Here is a 20,075-nt window from a genome sequence, read left to right on the forward strand (position 1 = left end):
GAGCTACAATAATGGTTAAAGAGCCTAGCATTTAAGGGTTTTAATCGATGTCGATTCATTATTCTAAAAGTCGAATATTAAACTTTGATTTCATTGGAATTCCTTTACGGAGATAAGTAATTTTATAGATCTTAGATGTGAATAAAATTCAAAAGAAAAAAGACCTATGTTAGTTTTTGGTCTAAGTACAAATAAATAGCTTTATAGATGATCCTTCTAAAAAGGGGTGATTCTAACAACCGTTTTAGTTATTTCGTTCTCCGCTGCTATAGAATTTTTTGAGGAAAATGACTTTGTTTCTAACGAGCTAAATAATATGTTGATGTATACAATAAATCAAATTACAGTTTAATAGTGATTTTCCTTCAATTTTTCTTTACAAATAGCAAATGGAAGATTTAGTTACGATTATAAATCAACTTTCATCTTCATTCATGGATCCTTTGTTCATACTTAATCAATTAGAAGTATTGATCCAATTCAAAAATTATGTTTCGCAATTTTATAATATGGTTTGTGAAAGTTCAAAAGTCACGAATTATGAGAATGTGTTTTTGTTCTCGAATTTGTCTCTGAGAGGAAAGGAATTAAATCTTTTTAAGATTTTTTTTTATTGGAATACGAATTAAATCAAATAACCCGTTCACAACTTATGGGATAATAGAATGAATAATACTTTTACCACTAAAGTATACCTGCTAGTCATTACTTTTTTCACCCTTTAAAGTGAAAATTACGGCACAAATCCAGATTATTCTCAGGAAAAATAACGCAACATGACAAACATTTAGACTGTATTTATGAAAGATAGCTACATTTTGGGTTCCGTAGCAAATATACAATACACGCATGTAACTGTATGCGTTGATACAACTCTAAACTATAGCTATAGTATGCCTAACTATAGCTACGTTTTGTAAATACACAAACTATACCTACGTTTTGTAATTACGCTTTAAACTATAGCTATTTATGAATTTTATGCTCTAAACAAGAGAAGCTTGAAAGGGTCATTTTCACAGTTTCCCTTCAAAGGCAGTAGTCCTTAATTTTGTCCCTCAAATTGGTGGTCTTTAATTTTGTCCTTCAGCTAATACCACAAGGTCCTGGGTTTAAACCCCGGCTCAATAAAAAAAAAATTGCAAGCCGAGTTTCGTAGCAAAATTATGCCTATTCGGGCAAAAGTTAAGCCTTAAGGCAGAGATTTGCAAAATTTCAACTGAATAAAAAAAAATTGTCTTAATGCCAACCTCTACCTTAAAGTAGAGTTTTGCCTTCAGGTGTATCAAAAGACAGAGTTTGCCTCAAACTCTGCCTGATCAGACAGAGTTTGCCTCAAACTCTGCCTGATCAGACAGAGTTTGCGGTGAAACTCTACCTAATCAGGTAGAGTTTGCAGTGAAACTCTGCCTAATCAGGTAGAGTTTGCAGTGAAACTCTGCCTAATCAGGTAGAGTTTCAAACTTTACCTTAAGGTAGAGTTTGCCTTAAGCTCTGCCTGAAGGAAGCAAAATTCTACCTGATAAGGGAGGGTTTGAGGCAAACTCTGCCTTGCGAATCCAAACTCTATGTTGAGATTTTTTTTTAAAATTTTTAGCTAAGCGGGTGTTCGAACCAAAAACCAAAAGATTTATAGCGAAGGACAAAAATTAAAGACCGTGCCTGTGATAGCATTCCGCACAAAAAAAAAGGGAAAACTACATATATATACATGTTAAGGAGAAATATTTACGAAACGTGACGATAGTTTTCCTTATTTACAAAACATAACGATATATTACGAAACACGACGGATTTTCATATATTTTTTGTTTTTTTTATTTTTTTTCCAGAAAATATATTTATTTTAAAATAAATAAATTAATTTTTAAAAAAAATTATATTTAAAAAAAAATATTTTTTTGCTCAAAGGCTTAAAAAATTACCTCAAATTTTTGTGTATGAATGTTGTATGAAATGTGTATGTATGAACGAAATTTTTAATATAATTTTCATACACAAAAGTGTGAGCGAAAACTTTAAGCCTTGAATAATGTATGAAAGTTGTTACAATGTTGTTGTATTTGTATTAATTTTCCAGAAACTTAATATGAACATTATATACGAAAAATGTGAATGAATTCTAAGTCTTGAGCGAGATATACATATTTTATACCATTCTCATGCATAAAATTTTGAGTGTAATGTTTAAGCCATGATTGAGATATAACACTTCATACATAAAATTTGAGCTAACTTTTTAATCCTTGAGTAAGATATACACATTTCATACACAAAAATTTGAGCGATTATTTTAAGTCTTGAATGTTGTATCAAAGTTGTATACAATGTTTGTTAGTGTCAAGTTTTTATGATGACAATTTTACTTGTGCAGGTATAGTACTTAAATCACACAAGGAATATATGGGAATATATGTAAGCCCACAAAACAACCCCAACAAATTGGAAGCCCACAGAACAAGCCCCAACGAGCTGGACTCACTCGTCAAATGGCTTCCCAGCCCTAACAGTGCAAACAGCTGTAATCTTCAGCCGTATAAAATCTTTCAAGAAAGGAAAAGATATCTGCAAAATAAAGAAGCAATATTCCAGCACATCAAAACGTTTCAAGAAGGAAAAGCATCAAAGGCATATCTCATGAAGTGTAATAAATCTGCTGGTGCCTCGCCACACAAGGAAAGCAGCAAAAGCTCAGTCTTATTCTTGGAAATAGGATCTCTGATTCCATTTCCAAGGATCAAATCTCTTGGGTTGATCTCTCTGCGTGAAGAGCCTAAAACACTATAAAAAGGGCTGCTTCACAAACGCAAGATTTATGCAATTGTCTCATTACCTCCATTGCTCTGCTTTACTTTCAAATAAACATTGTTAGTCTGAGTGATTCATAGTGTAATAAGAGAGAAAGGAGAATTATAGTTTGTGAGGCTTTGTATAAAAAAGTATAAGAGTGTTTTGAGTGTAGACGTAGGAACTTCATTCAAAACCTTCATTGTACCAAACCTTATAAAAGAGCTTGCAACCCAAGGGGACTGGACTAGGATTCACATTGAATCTGAATCAGTATAAATTTCGTGTGTCATTTATTTTCTGCACCTTAAGCATTCACTGAGTAGGTAGTCGACTACTGGCTTAACCTAGTCGACTAACAGATCGAAAATTTTAACAATTCACCCCCCCTCTTGCACTTTCAATGTTGTTGTAGTTGTATTAATTTTACAGAAATCTAACATGAACTTTATACACAAAAATGTGAGTGAAATTTTAAGAGTTGAGCGAGATACAAATTTCATACTGTTTTCATACACACATTTTTGAGCGGATTTTTAAAGCCTTGAATAAGATATACACATTTCATACATTTTTTATACCGTTTTCAAACACTAAATTTTGAGCGAACTTTTTAAGCCTTGAGCGGGATATACACATTTCATACATAAAATTTTGAGCGAAAAAATATATAAAAAAAATATATTTTTTAATAAAAAAATATTTTTTAAAAAAGCATGTTTTACATAGGGTTTGTAATGGTATATTTTGTAAATATGAAACTATCGTCATGTTTCGTAAATATTTCTCCTTAAAATATATATATACGTAGTTATCTAAAAAAAAAAAAAAAGGCTTGAAAGCCAGCCCACAGGCCGATGCGGGTGGAGACCGGGTTTTATCGAGGCCCATTAACATTCCCTTTGCTCAAAGCGACTCCCAAAATACCAATAAAATACTTTTGAAACACCAAACAAAAACCCCCCAAAGCACCAAAATCGATAACCTCTTGATTACGCTTGATTACCAGTTATATATATATATATCTGATACAGAGTCAAGAAGAAGAAAAAAAAATGGTGTATATCACTTCATGGGATGATTTTGTTGAGAGATCCGTACAGTTATTTCGCACCGATCCTGAGAAAGTAATTTTTGTTCAACTCCGCTAATTATATAGTATCATTTAATTTGTTATTTTAATGTATGAATTAATGTAACTGATGGTAGTAATTTTGTTGGTTGTTTAGACTCGGTATGTGATGAAATACAGACATTCTGATGGTAAATTGGTTCTCAAGGTCACCGATGATAAAGAGGTATAACCATTTTTTTTATTGTGTGAATTTTAGCTATAGTTTTCTATTTTTATTCATAGGTTGTGTATATATGTATGCTTAATTGAATTTCAATTATTTCTATTTTTTTTGGCTCCGTCCATCGCAAATTATTTGGCACCTTTCGTTTCTCGAGAGTCAATTTGACTAATCTGTGAAGCTAAATTAGATTAGATCAACTCAATATTTTTAACTTAAAATTTAGATATTAAAAAAGTACACGAGCAATACTATAAGTTGCAATTCTTGTCATGTCTATGTGATGAAAAATAAATACAGTGGTCAAAGTTCACATAGTTTGAATTTCGAAAAGCGAAAAATTCCACATAAATTGAGATAGAGGGAGTGTAATTTAGTGCAAATTTTTGGGTGGCTTTTGTTGTTGTTGTTCTCTCTTGAATCCTACTGGGGTGTGTGGAAAAGATACAATGCCGTACGATATTGGGAGTACAATGATTTTGTGTAAAGTATTGATTAGCTTCTCTTAAGTTTTGATTATCGAAATCGACATGTTTCATATTTGCGGGATTGAATTGATGCAATTTGTCATAGTGAGACATGTGATGTAATAACGATTAGAGCAAGCATAGATATGTGCCTTTTTTGTGTGTGAAATAAGAGCCGCTGAGTGAAGATGGACATGTATTTAAGGGTCATATTCTATCAAGAGACTGATCAAATACTATCACTATTATATTTGTATAATATGGGTCTACCGTCTAAGATGTGCTTGAATGGAGCAATGTATGTAGTCAGTAAATACTCATATAACCGACCCTAACTTACTTGGGAGTTGGGACTGAGACATAGTTGTTGTTCTTGTTTCATGTGGAAGCAAGATTGCTTAAAACCTGGTTGGCTGAGGTGTTTGGTCTATTTTGTAGTAGGTTTTTAGTATGCTGCTTAGGCTTTATAGAGATGAGTGTCTTGGGACTCCATATTGGAAGTTGAACTCTTTTGCATATATGAAGATATCAGATCATACATGATGGCATATTTTGAGTTAGTTGCTTGTGAATGTGCAAAGTAGCAAGTTGAAGATTCTTGCATGTGCAAATTAGTAAATCCATATGCACCATTTTCTTTTCTCCTAATCATTTTGGACTCATAATGACGTAGTCATTTTACAATTTCTCTTGTGGTATAGTTAATTTTCTGATGTTAAAATTCGTACAGCTATAACCTCGATAAGAATGAATTCGAAGAGATTCAGTGTAGGGAAGGACTCAAAGTGACAGAATCAGATGATAACACTACTTAGTTGGGAAGTAAATGGAAGGAGTTAAAAGTGACAGAATCAGATGAGAACACTACTTAGTTGGGATAAATGGATAGAAATTATTAAGAGGAAAGCTAGTTGAGTTTGATGGTAAGAAAAAACTTTTCTATCCTTTATGACCAAGCATTGTGGAACCAACTAGTTTAACACCTAAAGATGAACATGCTTTTATGCACTGATGCCAACAGTTAGACAGCATTCCTAGAAAAGCTTTTTAAGGTCTAAAAGGTGGAGTCCTTTGTGATCCTTGGACATTATCTTCTTTTGGCAGACTGAAATTTTAGTGTATCAAGGCCAAGTAGCCAAAATTTTATAGTTACCGGGATAATTTTTTTTTTTTTTTTTTTTTACGGTTCTTCCTTATCAATTTTTTTTTAACTGTTCTTAAAATGGATAGTATCACTGGCAGACCATATTCCGTTTTATTTACAATAACATGGACCTTTCTCTTTCTTATTTTCTAAAGCTTATCATGTACATGCTTTTGTTTGGATGTTCTTGAAATTGATTCTTCTGGTCAAAAGGCAAAGAGGGAAAATTGTGAAAGATTTAGTAAGTACTGGAAAGAACAAGTTAACATTTTAAGGCAAAGAGGAGGGAAGACGTGTGGTGGAGTCAAAGGGTAGAGACAGACAGGGTGATGGAGTCGAACTGTAGAGACAGACAGGGTGATCTGTTTTGTCAGGTGACCTGTGAATTACAGTTTTGTGATTACCAGGGGGTGGCTTGTAAGCTTATCTCTGTGAAGCTTACTAGGAGAGGGTGCATATATGGCCTAGCAAAATTTTTGATCTTCAAATCACAAATTTAGTATTGTCCAGATATTTTGTTGGAAATCTCTTCTAGGCTTCATAAGTCTGCCTAAACTTCAGCAGAGGACACATTTAAGATCTTTGATGCAGTACCTGCCATGCATTTCCACTCTCTCATATTCTTTTATGGTTAAACTCTCCCGATGATTATTCTTTTATAACTGAGATGTCCACTTCGAAACTAGATGGATATGGTCAGTCCCTTTTACCCTTCTCCACTTTTTTATTTTATTTTATTTTAAATCAAAAGTTCCACCTTGCTGGTTGGGGTTAGGCATTACCCTTCTCCACTTGAATATCAAACTTAGTTTACATCAGGACTCGAACTCTCAACGTGGCACTACCAGACATCTTGCACTGTGCTACCTCTGCCATTATTTCAAAGCGCTGGACCCATTATCTATGCAAATGTTTCTGTTTCTTTATGGTGTTGAATTAGAGTTGTTATTCGGTCTTTGCATCAAATGTTTGGGTTCCTCTTGTTGTTGTCTTCTGAATGAAAAGAGGGACATTTGCAGCTCCTTTATGTGATATTTCCCTTTTATGCATCTGGTATCTCATAGATGTATCATGTATCCCATGCTTGGTGTAAGCTAGTCAAGGAATTCTCCATATGAGTTGCCTTGTCCTAATGGTTTGTATTTTTGAATTTTCTTGCTAGTGTCTCAAGTTTAAGACTGACCAAGCCCAGGATGCCAAGAAGATGGAGAAGCTTAACAACATTTTTTTCACCTTGATGGCTCGTGGTCCAGAGGGTATTGCACAATCAAACTTTCCTCACAAGTACCTTCTTGTATTGTATAAGTAACGTAACGTCCAATGACGATCTGATCTTTTTTGTTGAGTTTGTCTCTCTTTTATTCTCTTTTTTTGGGAACTCAGGCATGATTCTATCTTTGCGTGTATTGATTCTTAAGCAGTTCTATTTGATACTTGCGTAGTTGCATCTTGCCATGTTCCTCTCATCGTAACGTTTTGCTATTTCTTTTTACTGCAGCTGATATATCAGAAGTGGGTGGCAAAGAACAAACCGAAGCACAGGCACCTAAGAAGGGTAGAGGAAGGAAACAATAATTTTTCAATGATGGGTTTATTGCAACTCTCTTACTGCTGTGAAGATATTTTTGAAACCTGCAAGGAATTTTTCTCTCCCTACTTTTTTTGTACTATTAGTGGGGCACATCTTTTTGCTTTTTGAAGATAGTTCTTTTCCTGATTGGTTTCTTCATCTAACTGGCAAGCTCTGGTATCTTAGCTTCTTTATCTTTGCAGAGTTAAACTTGACAATGATTAATTAGACTAGACAACTGTTATCCTAGTAGTCATTTTATTGTTTCCTATACAGTGTCCGTTATCTGCTTTGGACCCTCGGGGTTCGCGCTGGAAAGCCCTGCTTTGGGTTGAAAGCTCTTGAAGAGCGATTTTATTCTCCAAGCTTGAACTTGAAATCTCTTTTTAAGGATGAAGGGGTAGTTTAGAAGTGATGTCCATGTTATATTCTCTCAACTTCTATCGGGTTTTGTCACTTTGAACTAGCTAAAAGAATGTAAAACAACAAAAGCGTTATTCCAAAAGTCCTGAGGATTTATTGTCTTTTATAAGTTTTAAATTACCTTTTCTCTTTGTTCCTGGTCACTATATTATCTTTTCATGTGGGGGACCTTCACTAATGATTTAAGACGACCTATGAAGTGTAATTGTTCTGCATAAAATATTGGGGTTTAGTGAAGGAGGACCATTAAATGATTAAAAGCCAACAAGATTCTCCTTAAAGCAATGGCCAAAGGCTGCGTCAACTTTAAATAATGTCAATTTTTTTTTTGGCTGAATCCGATGTATTTAGTTAAAAATGAAATAAGTAGATGTTTTTATCTTTTTGGAAGTCAATACTGTCACCTAAATTCTTAATTCACATTTAGAGCCCGTTTGGATTGGCTTATAAGTTACTTATAAGTTGTTTTCAGTTTTTTTGAGTGTTTGGCTGGTCAGATTAAAGTCATTTTGTGCTTAAAATAAGCTCAAAAAAATAATTGGGTCAATTTTATTTAGTTTATCTAAAGCAGCTTATTTTCAGCTTATAAGCAAAAAAAATAAGTTAGACTACCCCAACTTATTTTTTTTAGCCTATAAAGCATAAACCCATCCAAACAGGCTCTTACTTATTTGTACATAATACGTGGGAAATATTGACGTAAGTACTTATTTTCTGAACCGGAGATGAACTTTAAAATTTATGAGTTCGGGAGTCTAACATTTTAAAGTTATTAGCTTCAATTAATCAGTTATACACATTCAATGGATCTCTTACGACAGATATATGATTTAGAGAAAAATGAAATTATATTCACTGAGTGTGTAAATTATAAGAGGGCAAGAGATCTCATTTCATCTGCTCGTTTATTTTGCATATATGTGATAAAAATAATTCTTATGTTAGAAACTTAAATACACTTCTACTTGATGTGTACAGTGGCGGATCCAGGATTTTTATTCAGGGTGTTCGGAAAAAAAAAAAAAGCTAAATATACACTGTCTTTTTTGCCGAGGGTGTTCAAAAGTTAATATATGTACATAAATACAGAAAATTTGCCCTATATATACACTGTAATTTTTTACCGAAGGTGTTCGGGTGAACATCCTGGCCCCCAAATAGATCCGCCCCTGGATGTGCACCGCATCTGCAACGTACTCATACTTTGTATAGGTATATTGGACACTTACTGTAGTTGGGTGACATTTTTGTAAATCAAATCGAAAATCGAATACATACCCCTGCAAATATCACAAGATCAAAATTAAAAGTTCTAAAATATCTTTTACAAATTGAAATGAAAAAAAGAACAAAAGAAGAAGAGTTCATGAAGAACTTCCCTCTTTGAAAGTTTGGAAGAAAAATAAAATGCTTACGTATGCGATGATGGTGATTGAATAAAATTAAAACTGCATTCAAATTCTCATTTTTAAATATGTTTCCTTCGTTGTAATCTCCAAAAAAAAAACAAAAAACAAATAGAAGATACTTTTATTTCCTATTTTGTCCCTATCTGTCTTTGGTCGTAATCATACTGTATGTGTGACTTTTGTCCATCATCCTTTGACGCTTCTTCTTCAAAAAATTCTTATTATTATTTAACTGAATATTTAATTGTATAACCTCACCATGTAATTTCTTGATCCAAGTCGGTAGAATTAGCGGCAAATTTTATTCAATAGATGGAAAGATGACATTTTGAGTCATTTTTTATTTTTTTTCCATTAAATTATATGTGTTCTTTTTCAAATTCTTTTCTCAATATGTTTCCTTCGTCGTAATTTCCAAAAACAAAAAACAAAATGAGATAATTTTATTTCCTATTTTGTCCTTATTTGTCTGTCGATCGTAATAATACATCACACGTTACAAAAAACACACACACACACACGCACCTTATATATATATAGTGTTTGTGTGATTTTTAAGTTTTGTCTATTAGAGCTTCTTCTCAAAATTCTTCTTATTATTATTAACTGAAACAAAAATCGTATTTTTGTAGTGATAATTTAATTACTCTACAATTAAATCAGGCTCTTACCATGTCGCTTTGTACTCGCCGTATTATCACCGGCGAATTATCTGGGCCGGCGGTAACACGTCATTTCCCGGTAACAAAACTGACAGCTGTCCGGTCACCGGATTATCTCTCCTCAATATCTCGTCATCAAAAACCAAAATCAATAACGACGAGATTTTACGTAATTGAGGAAGCAGAATTCCGCCACAGAGTCAGGTTAATAAAGTCATGAAATTCTTCGTTTTATATATTTTTTTTTTATATAAAAAAAATGAATTTATCTGAATCAAATGCATGATTTTCAATTAGTTTTTCTAGGGGCGATGGCGAATGGAAGAGGAGGTGTGCAGTGGGAGATCAAGTGGTGGAGATTAATGAGAGAAGGAAAAGTAGTAGTGATCGGACGGTGGAGGTGGCGGTTGCAGCGACAGCTACAGTGGTGTTAGGTGTAGGGAATCGTGTGCTTTATAAGTTGGCATTAGTTCCTTTGAAGAAGTATCCTTTTTTTCTCGCTCAGCTCGCCACTTTCGGGTACTTTTTTCTTTTCTTCTAATGAATATTTTTACCGTCTCTTCCTATTTTTGACATTTGATCAGCTGGTAAAAAATAGGGCTGGGTTTTTCGGTCAATAAGGGGTCGTTTGGTAGCGTAATATTACGCAGATATTAGTAATATAGTAGTTAGTTATGTAGGATTTAGTTATGCATAAATTATTTTTTTAGATGTTGATTTGTTATATGTATTTGTTATAATGTAGGTATTAGTTATGCATGACACGTAATTTTTAATGCTGAAAATAAAATCTTGACGGGTGAGGGATAAATATAGCTAGTTTTAACAGGTCAGGTAAATATAGCTCTAAAATATGACTACAGGAGTATATTTATTGAAAAAGTATAACGGAATGCAAATATAGCTTATTTTCAATAGTAAAGGGACAAATATGACCCTTTTCGTTTTCATTATGAATATACTTACGGTAGATATTTTTCTTACTATTACGTGTTGTTTCATATGTTTTGTTTATCTCTATGTTACTCGGACTCTTCGAAAATGGACACGGGTGCGTGTCGGATCCTTCAAAAGTAGTGCATTTTTGAAGGATCTGACACGGGTGCGGCATCATTTTTGGAGAGTCCGAGCAACATAAGTTTATCTTACTATTTTGCTATTGTTATTTTTCTTTTAATCCTGTTTTGATTACATTACTTTAGAGCCAAGGCTTTATCGGGAACAACCTCTTTAACCGACAAAGGTAGGGTAATGACTATGTATATTCTACCCTCCCCAGACCCCATTTGTAGAATTACACTGAGTATGTTGTTGTTTATGGTAAATATTTAGCTGTATTGAATTTTCACGCCAAATCAATTCTATTTATCATAATTAAGTAATTTAATAAAATAGCAATATGAATAGATTAACCAGGGTTCTGTTACATAAATCTATATAAAAATATATGACATGCATTTATGAGTCTGATGTAAACACGCTGTGCATAAATATTCATCATATTGCTATAATATTGATTATCAATTTTTGGAAGGTAAAGTGAGGGGTTAGAAAATAGAATTATTGATCTTGTGCTATTTTTTGGTTTTATTATTGGAAACGGAAGAGACTCCGTGAATAGTGTAAAGCAACGATCTATTTGCTATTCTCTCGGTTCCATTTTACTTGTCACCTTTAGTTTACGACAATTTAAGAAAATATTAATTAAAAAGATAATTTAATTAAATATCCTTAATTATATTTAATTTCAATTTAATACACTACTTCTTGCTTTCACCACATTAATCGCTTTCCACGTTTATTATAGAGAGAGATAAAATTAAAAATAGAAAGTCATTAGTAGCTATAAGTATTTTGGAATTATTTTCATAAACATGACAAGTAAAACAGAATGGAGAGAATAATTAACTTGGTCAATGATTTAATAATGAAAGAAAACTACACTTAAAAGTTTTAATAAAAGATAAGACAAAAATAGAAAATATATCAAGCGGCAAGGTACATTCGGTAACAAATACTCAATCTTTGTCACCTTTCCTGTTCCTATAATTAAGTTAATTGAACTTTGATTAACATTTAAAGTTTATGGTTTTGCAGTTTTGGTATGAGAATTTTTTGTCATTTTCAAGTAAATTAAGAACATCTAGATTTTACATGTTTAAAAATGAAGTTTATTATATTTTCATAAATTTGTTTTTCTTAGTAATTCGCAAATTGTAAATCCACATTTTGTGATGTGTGCCCTTAGCTGAAAGACAAAAGTTCCTTTACAAAAAAAATAATAATAATAAAAAAAAAATGTGAGAATGAAAAGTCACGTGAGAAAGTTCCAAGATCACGTGATATTTGTCAATTGATATGATGTCTGTCTTACAAAATGTCAATGGTAATAAAGTCATTTTAAGTAACTGCCTTTTTATTTCAGTGTCAGTCCTTGTCAGGCTGTTCCAATAGATGAGGGCAATAGAGTAATTCTCAATGTTGATAATGCACACTGGTGATTCACAATGAAAGAATAGTAGTACTGTGCAGAGTCTCTTTCAATTCATCACTTTCCCTACACAGAATGGATTCTTTTGACTGGACATTGGACCCACTGGACAATTTACCATAGTTTTCTAGTGAATCTAATGATGCATGATCAATTATTGGGGTTGTAGGTTTATTTTTTTAGCATAGGTAGAATGTTACCATCAAAGCCAAAAGCTATATGGCTGATAGCATGGGTGCTGACTTTCGACTTTATTTCTTAATCAAACTCAATTGTTAGAATCAAAAACTCATCATTTGCCAAAATTATAGATGATGACAAGGGCACAATTTTATTTCTTAACCAAGTTCATCAAGCAACTACCATGTTTGACCATGACCCCAACCTGGCGATGACCAGCCCATTACCTGGCCCTTGCCTTGGGCAGGATGTTGGTGTTACCGTGCAATTCCCCCAACACCTGCCATACGTAGCATGTTGTCGTACCAATCATGCTAAAAGCTATAACTCATAGCAAAAGCGTTGTCTAGGCCTCTCCATAGGCAGGATATTGGCGTTACACAACACAAAGGTCGTTAGAGAATTGCTTTAGGTTGTAGTTTTGCATCCCATGTGTGACATATCTACATTTGTTCCTTTTTCTTTTTTAAAATTCGTTGAGAATGAAGATGTTTTAATGGTAAACATCTATCATGTCAGGAATTTGATTCATGTGGAGAATAAGTGAGAAACCATTGTTAATCTCTGTGGTAGGATTAAAGAAGTGGCTCTAATTTGCTATAGTTTAAAGGAAAAATATTAAGTATTATACATTGAACAAGTATTACATTATGATTATTCTATATATACAATGTCACTGAAAAAAATGCTCCAGCAGGGTGATTTTGTTCTATGTTGTTTGTGATAATGAGTTGATTGATGATATATGAAGAAGGGAGTAACTTTATCATGCAATTTATTAGGGGAGATTGAATTGCGTGCCCTGTAACTGTTTTGCTTGGTTTCCATATTTGGTTCAAAGAATGCTTTAAATGAGATGAACCAGAAATAGCAGGACTGTTATAAATGTCACATTGGTCCTGATGAACTAGTTATTTAGTTAACTTTAGCTACATAAGTTCAATTTTAAGTCAACTTTAGGCAGTATTGAAAGTGCAACTGGCACTCTTTGATGTTGTAAACTTATAATTAAAGTTATTGTAAATATTCCAGTATCACTTAATTCACATCTGTGTTACTCGGACTCTTCAAAAATGTCGACCGGTGCATGCCGGATCCTCCAAAAGTAATGCAATTTTGGAGGATCCGACACGGGGCTACAACATTTTGGAGAGTCCGAGCAACATGGATTCACATTACTAAAGACATAAAAAAGCAGTTCATGTGCATTATTGTACTTCTTAATAGTTTATTGTTTCTGCATATGCAATCAAACAAGAGTGGTTAAGGAGTATCTGCATCTTTGCTAGTATAATATACTTTCTTTGTATGTGTCTGATTCTCCTAGTGTGGAGACTAGGTTTAGCATTAACTGTCAAGAGTTTTCTTTTCTATTCTAATACTAGCTATTTATAGTATTCACTTAGTTTTAGATCTACTAGCTTTTCTGTCCTATTTTACCATGTGCTCCCAAACTAGATCCAAGCTTTTCTACTCATGCCAGGGGCGGATCCAGTATGTTATGTGCGGGTTCAGGGAACCCAGTAGATTTTTCTCAAACTCTATATATGTATTAAAATATTCAAAAAATATCTACTCCCTCTGTCCCAATTTATGTGGCACAGTTTGGATATCAAGAGTCAAACAGTTTAATTTTGAGCGTGAATTCGGGCATGGAATTGTCAAGTTTTTTGAAATAAATTTTACATATTTGGAAATGACGTAAAAAGTACTATAAGTCACAATGATTGTAATTTAAAATATTTAAAAGATATATGAAAAAATTACGGTCAAAGAAAGACTTGTTCGAAACTTGAAGTCTGAAAGGTGCCACATAAATCGGGACGGAGGGAGTAAAAATATTTGATTATGAACCCATTCATTATGAATATTAACTTAAGTCATTTTAGGACCCATAATCTTCAAATCTTGGATCCGTCTTTGCTCATCTTTCCTTGATTATGTCGGGCTCTTCTTGCACTGCCAGTATCGTGGTAATGTGTTTGTGAATCGTTAAGATGGTTAACCTTTGCCTTTTAACATAAAATGGCATTGATACGTCACCAGTAGTCTCCTAACAATGAGTTGAAGGGATAATGATATAGGTGAAAATAGAAACGGTGCAACTCATTCTCATCTAAAAAGGTGTATTAATATGTCATAAGTAGCTTCCATACAATGAGCTTATTCCATAAAAAGGTGAAATGTGTAACAGATATGAGTACTAAAGTTGCTTATCTTCCCTAAATCTGTCATATTTTGGACACAAAGCATTTTGTCTAATATAGGGAAGATAGTATGTTTTAATATGTCTGTGTGAATATCCATCTAACAAATAACAATAAGAAAGTGCAAATTTCTTTTTTTGGCGCGGGATATGCTGAATTCCTGAGTACAATGCATCTATAATAAAAATTATTAGACACATTTGTTACTGATTAATATTTTTTCTTTAGCTTTTTTTTTTTAATTCATATGTTCCAAAATCAAGCAGTGGATATCTTTAGAGAAATATGTATTCAGATTCAACAGTAAAGAAGTTGTTTTTTTTCAATTGTTTTGTTTAATGGTTGGAATAACTTAATTTCTTCTTCTGCCTCCTTTCACCAGATATGTACTCGTATACTTCTCTATCTTATATCTTCGGTATCATGCTGGCAAGGTTACTAATGAAATGCTTTCCCTCCCAAAAATTCCATTTGTTGCTGTTGGTCTATTAGAGGCTCTTGCTGCTGCGTCCGGCATGGCAGCTGGAGGTAATACAAATTTTATAGTGAATCCCATTACTAGAATGTCCAACATATGTTTTTTAAGTATTTTCCTAATTTCTTTACTCAGATTAGATGTTTCTTGCCGGATTTGGTTATCCTCTTTGTCAACTATGATGTTCATCAAACCATTATCTCTTCATGTCCTATATTTACTGCTAACAAACTAGATGTGTGTCACCTGCATTATGTACTGCTACAGAAAACTAGAGAAGAGGAGATGGAAATTTGTCAATATTTGAAATAAAATCCAAAGCAAAAAGAAGGGATACTCAGCAGCTTATAATGAATAAGAATGTGACACCAGAGCAGCTATTTAATTTACATAACTAATTGCATGTCAAGCAACAGTATTGACCTGTGTATGAAATGAAAAACTTGCATCAAAGGCTTTAAATTTTCTGATTGAGTAATAAATTAAAGTGAATATATCCATGACCTAAATTACCTTTGTCTTGAGCCATTGCATTCTCTTGATTTCTAGAGCGTAAGACCGTATCTTCTATTTAAAGAAGATAAAATTGGTATGAGTTTAATATTTCTATGTCTATGCTGTTTGGATCTTAGGAATCTGAAAAGGAAAGTGATATCTCTATGAATTGAAGATGCTATGAAACACAATCCTCTAAGTAGATTATGTTTATTCGAAGTGTTTATTGCAAAGGAGAACCATAATTAGTTGCAGACATCTAAAAACATTTCATTGCTTACAAAATACAAAGAGTCACTTTGACAAGACTTCAACAAGTTGGTCTTGATATGCCAATTTGTTGAGATCTTGTATCATTTTTCATTTAGTCTGTGGACTCATCTATTTGAAATTTGTTTCTTGCACTTCTGTTCATTTAACTGTTCATTTAATAAAATCTTGAACATGGGAATTTATATAACTTTGTCAATTTTTTATTCTTTACTTAATCCTCTTTTATTATTCTCCTCCCAAACAGCAATTCTTTCCGGGGCCACAATTCCAATACTCTCGCAGGTAATTTGAAATTTGTTTGTTTCAGCTTTTTTTATGAACTTCTGAGAGCATTTACTGATAGTGATCCATATGATGTCAGGTCTTTAGGAAATCAATCCATCAGTTCAAGTGCTTATGTCTGTTGGTAGAAAACTAGGAAGCTTACCTTAAAATTTGATTGCATGACCAAACACTTAGAAGATACGGAAACAAAAATCAAAAATCAAAAATAGGGAGCAAGAACTAATATAGGAGTGGCTAGTTAGTAGCAAACATAGAACAAAATGGAAGCAAAAGATCCACAAATGTTTGTCAGGAATCTTTTTAGTTTGTTTTGAGATTTGTATGTCGGTAGAAAATGTAGAGAACTTCTAGTATTGGGAGATAGACAAAAGACAAATCACCGAGTATTGAAATGAAACGGTCCAAATGGAGCCGAATGAATATTGAGGACCCCAGATATTTTGGGATTGAGGCATAGTCCTTGTTGTTGTCTTACTGACATGCTTGTAGACTTACTAAAGCTTCCTTCAACAAGTAAATTGAATTTCTTATTTTACTCAGCTATCTATTGATCTTGCAGAGCTTTCTTGTCTGGCAACTTCTCCTGTCTTTTATTTTCCTTGGGAGAAGATATAGCTTCAACCAGTTGTTTGGGTGCTTTCTCGTGGCAGTTGGTGTTATTGTAACTGTAGCAAGGTTTGTGACACAATTCTGTCTATAGTGTTTTGTGATTACCTCACTAGCAGTTTGAAAATTTTGTTCAAGTTGCTGGAAGTTTCTTAACTTTTTAAGATCTGAAGCCTCATCGTTCATTTAGTTTGTGGTCATTTAGTTTCTTGGATAAATGAAAGATTTGAAGTGATAATCTACTCCCAACAAAAGTTATCCTCTTTGGAAAATCTTGAGAAAATCCTACTTTTTAATTAGGTTTAAACAAGAAACTATACTTCCAAGTGTTGGCTCAATTTCCTGATAATTTGCAGTGGATCTAGTGCTGGTTCATTGATGGAAGCTGGTGTATTTTGGAGTCTTTTGATGATAGTTTCCTTTTTGTTCCAAGCTGCAGATACTGTCTTGAAGGTTAATACCTTCCCTCTTGTTTCCTCTTTTCTTATTCCAATGGAGTTTTTGAGGTTTCATCATTGCAGTATGATTTACCTGGAGGATTCATTTTCCTTATATGCAGGAAGTAATATTCTTGGATGCTGCTCAAAGGCTGAAGGTAGGCTTTGTTTCTACTACTTGATTTAGCTGTTAAAAGTCAGAAGACTATAATCTGAATAAGAAGTTTATATTTGTTTAGAACAGTCCTTTTGGAGTAGATGGTAGTATTATGGTGAACATATTCTAATTTTCCTAGACAGATCTATCGCTGCCTAGAATGCTCAATCAAGTCGTAGTTGGACAAGTTACTCATTATAAGTTGGATTAGGATGAGAGCATAATTTCATTAACATTACTAATATCGTCCGTATCACAAAGTGACTCACATAAGAGAAAGTATTAAATATATTTATCGAAAGACAAAGAAAGAGGAAAATTGTTCTGCTGCTAGAATGAGTTGTACCAAGACTTGAACGTCTTTAGCAACTTTGCCTATGTATGTTTAACTTTGTTCTGTTATTGCTTGACATACTACGATCTGATGGTAGTTGTCTTAATTTACCATGGTATAAGCAGAGAGGTACCGTTGATCTGTTTGTCGTGAACTCCTATGGATCTGCTTTCCAGGTAGGCATCTTATACTGTTCTATCCACTGTATTCTTTTCTTTGAATGAACGACTGAAACTGGTTCAATTCATTTGCAGGCAGTTTTTATATGCCTTCTCCTCCCATTTTTGTCCAAGTTATGGGGTGTTCCATTTACTCAACTGCCAAACTATCTTAGAGACGGTGCTGCATGCTTTTTGAATATCGGCACATTATCCGGTGGTAAGTAGTGGTATAGTTTGAGTTCAGCTTCATCTATGGAAGTATGTGATTTCATCAATGATGCTCATAAGTGTCAATAACTAGCTAATTTTTGATGATGCAAAGAAGGAGAAGCATGATTGAATTACTTGGATTATTTCACATTTTCTGTACCATTTCTCATATTAATATGTGTTAAGAAAATGAACCGTGGACTTCACTCGACCCAAAAGCTAGATCATGAGTTTGTTTCTTTCTCTTCTTGTTCTAGGGTGTGATGGTGCACCACTTTTACCGCTGCTGTTTATCATTGTCAACATGGGTTTCAATATATCATTGTTACATCTTCTTAAGATCTCTTCTGCTGTGGTATCTTGTCTCGCGTCTACAGTTTCAGGTATTTTATTGACACTAGCAGATTTATAGTCTGTTTGGCCAACCTTCCAAATTTGTTTATCTCGAAAAGTGCTTTTCGTTAAATGTGTTTTTTGGAGAAGTACTTTTCGAGAATAGCAATTTGTATTTGGCTAATTAATTTGAAAAGTACTTTCGCCAGTATTAGAGCATCAGTTTGTGCTTAGCAAAGGTCCCAACGGAAAAGTTATTTTTCAGCTACTACTCAAAAGCACTTATTTTCCCCCTAAAAACTTGGCCAAACACCTCAACTCTATAGAATATTGCATTTCTCTTTTCCCAAAAGCTTGGCCAAACAGGCTATCAGTCCCATTTTATTGCAGTTGAACCTTCTTCTTTCTAGATGAGTATCTAGCTGTTAACCTTAATTGCCTTTGATTCTTTACTTTGCAGTACCAATATCAGTCTTTTTATTCACATTACCATTACCATATCTTGGCGTTGCATCCTCTCTTCCACCTGGTTTCATAGCAGGAGCCATCATCCTTGTCCTGGGAATGCTTGTTTATACTTGGAGACCATCATCAAGTAGCCTAAAAAATCAGGAAGTTGATTGCCACTGTACTTAACTTGTGTCCCTTGTCACGTTTGAGGGAGAAGAAGATACGATACTATCCTTCTAACTTCCCACAATAAGCAAACGAGGGATCAAGACGTGCATGGTCGATTGTGTTATAACCTCTCAAACTTCATTTCTGAATCATTATCGATCAGTGGAGGTTTGACAGGATTATTACTCGAATCCATTGCTCTTTTTTGAAATGCATGGAGTCTCTACCATTCATGTCCTTGGGAAGTTGGAAGTTATAAGGAAGAAATTTGTAGTTCCAATGCCAGAGTAAACTTGGTTCTTGTATATCTAACAGTGGAGGAGCCCGGTTTCGCCATAAGTTGAACAGAACTAAAAATGGGTATGAAAATCTGCTCCTGGTTTTTGGTTGTTTTGCTGTTGTAACATAAATTTTGTTTTTCTAGCCGCATTCTAGGGGTTCTGGCTAAGTTAAAAGTCAATTGATGACGAACTGTATATGGCTATTCTTTCAGAACTAATACACAGGTGTTGTTAAGGCTCTCTTCAAAGTTCGTTCTTGGACATTATTCATTTTACTGGTTTGAGACTACTCACAATATTATTTTGTGGAAGACAACTTTTGTCATAATATTGTGTAACATAATTGACATTTAGAATTTAACTTACAAGTTCTTTTGCAAAATGTTTAGAATTTTAAAAATGTTTCCAATTTGCTTGGATGGTGGAAGGTCTCTTTGATCACATGCTACGATAATTATGAGTTACAACGTTTGAGAAATACAAACACATAGGCATCGGTGTTTACTTTTTTAATCAATGGGAAAACACCGGGCCAAAAACCCAACACAATAATCTTTAGGTGGGTTAATAATCTATTTATTTATTAACGTAACTTCTTTTAACCAGCACAAATTTAACTCTAACAACAACAATATACCCAATAAATTCATATAAAGTGGCGTCTAGAGAGGGTAGAAAAGGACAAGCAATTCAGAGTAGTATGAAAAAAGAAATAACGAAAGCGAAAAAGGTCATGATAGAGCAGTCTAAAAAGGAACAGTAGCTACCACAATTA

The 20,075-nt window shown here is 33.6% G+C and overlaps 2 protein-coding genes across 6 annotated transcripts; both read left to right on the plus strand.

Moving 5' to 3' along the window:
- The first annotated feature begins 3,678 nt into the window (after positions 1 to 3,678).
- Positions 3,679 to 7,532, plus strand: LOC132604559 (signal recognition particle 9 kDa protein). 2 transcript variants are annotated; one of them, XM_060318117.1, is made up of 4 exons: positions 3,679 to 3,914; positions 4,017 to 4,085; positions 6,856 to 6,998; positions 7,192 to 7,532. In XM_060318117.1, the coding sequence occupies exons 1-4, from the start codon at positions 3,843 to 3,845 to the stop codon at positions 7,193 to 7,195; spliced, it is 288 nt and encodes a 95-aa protein (XP_060174100.1). In that variant the 5' UTR covers positions 3,679 to 3,842; the 3' UTR covers positions 7,196 to 7,532. The 2 variants fall into 2 exon arrangements, with proteins under 2 accessions (XP_060174100.1, XP_060174099.1); XM_060318116.1 differs by having other exon boundaries at positions 3,693 to 3,914; positions 6,856 to 6,949.
- Positions 7,533 to 9,608: 2,076 nt separating this feature from the next.
- On the plus strand, positions 9,609 to 19,589 carry LOC132604560 (protein CLT3, chloroplastic-like). Of its 4 annotated transcripts, none has more exons than XM_060318118.1 (11): positions 9,609 to 9,961; positions 10,055 to 10,276; positions 15,018 to 15,163; positions 16,123 to 16,160; positions 16,723 to 16,838; positions 17,126 to 17,222; positions 17,329 to 17,364; positions 17,823 to 17,873; positions 17,952 to 18,075; positions 18,326 to 18,451; positions 18,862 to 19,589. In XM_060318118.1, exons 1-11 carry the CDS (start codon positions 9,768 to 9,770, stop codon positions 19,035 to 19,037), a joined length of 1,326 nt encoding a protein of 441 aa, XP_060174101.1. In that variant the 5' UTR covers positions 9,609 to 9,767; the 3' UTR covers positions 19,038 to 19,589. The 4 variants fall into 4 exon arrangements, with proteins under 4 accessions (XP_060174101.1, XP_060174102.1, XP_060174104.1 ...); XM_060318119.1 differs by having other exon boundaries at positions 10,064 to 10,276; XM_060318121.1 differs by lacking the exons at positions 9,609 to 9,961; positions 10,055 to 10,276 and adding an exon at positions 10,317 to 12,840.
- The last annotated feature ends 486 nt before the right edge of the window (positions 19,590 to 20,075 follow it).

The sequence above is a fragment of the Lycium barbarum genome, chromosome 7 (assembly GCF_019175385.1).
Source record: "Lycium barbarum isolate Lr01 chromosome 7, ASM1917538v2, whole genome shotgun sequence".
Taxonomy (NCBI): Eukaryota; Viridiplantae; Streptophyta; class Magnoliopsida; order Solanales; family Solanaceae; genus Lycium; species Lycium barbarum.

Excerpts from the sequence above, each read along its gene's own strand:
- LOC132604559 (XM_060318116.1), top strand. The coding sequence starts at position 3,843 with ATGGTGTATATCACTTCATGGGATGATTTTGTTGAGAGATCCGTACAG. Across the intron at positions 4,086-6,855 it reads AGGTCACCGATGATAAAGAG|TGTCTCAAGTTTAAGACTGA; the intron begins GTATAACCATTT and ends TTTTCTTGCTAG. Across the intron at positions 6,950-7,191 it reads GATGGCTCGTGGTCCAGAGG|CTGATATATCAGAAGTGGGT; the intron begins GTATTGCACAAT and ends TTTTTACTGCAG.
- LOC132604560 (XM_060318118.1), top strand. The coding sequence starts at position 9,768 with ATGTCGCTTTGTACTCGCCGTATTATCACCGGCGAATTATCTGGGCCG. Across the intron at positions 9,962-10,054 it reads GAATTCCGCCACAGAGTCAG|TTTTTCTAGGGGCGATGGCG; the intron begins GTTAATAAAGTC and ends ATTTTCAATTAG. Across the intron at positions 18,452-18,861 it reads TCTCGCGTCTACAGTTTCAG|TACCAATATCAGTCTTTTTA; the intron begins GTATTTTATTGA and ends TTTACTTTGCAG.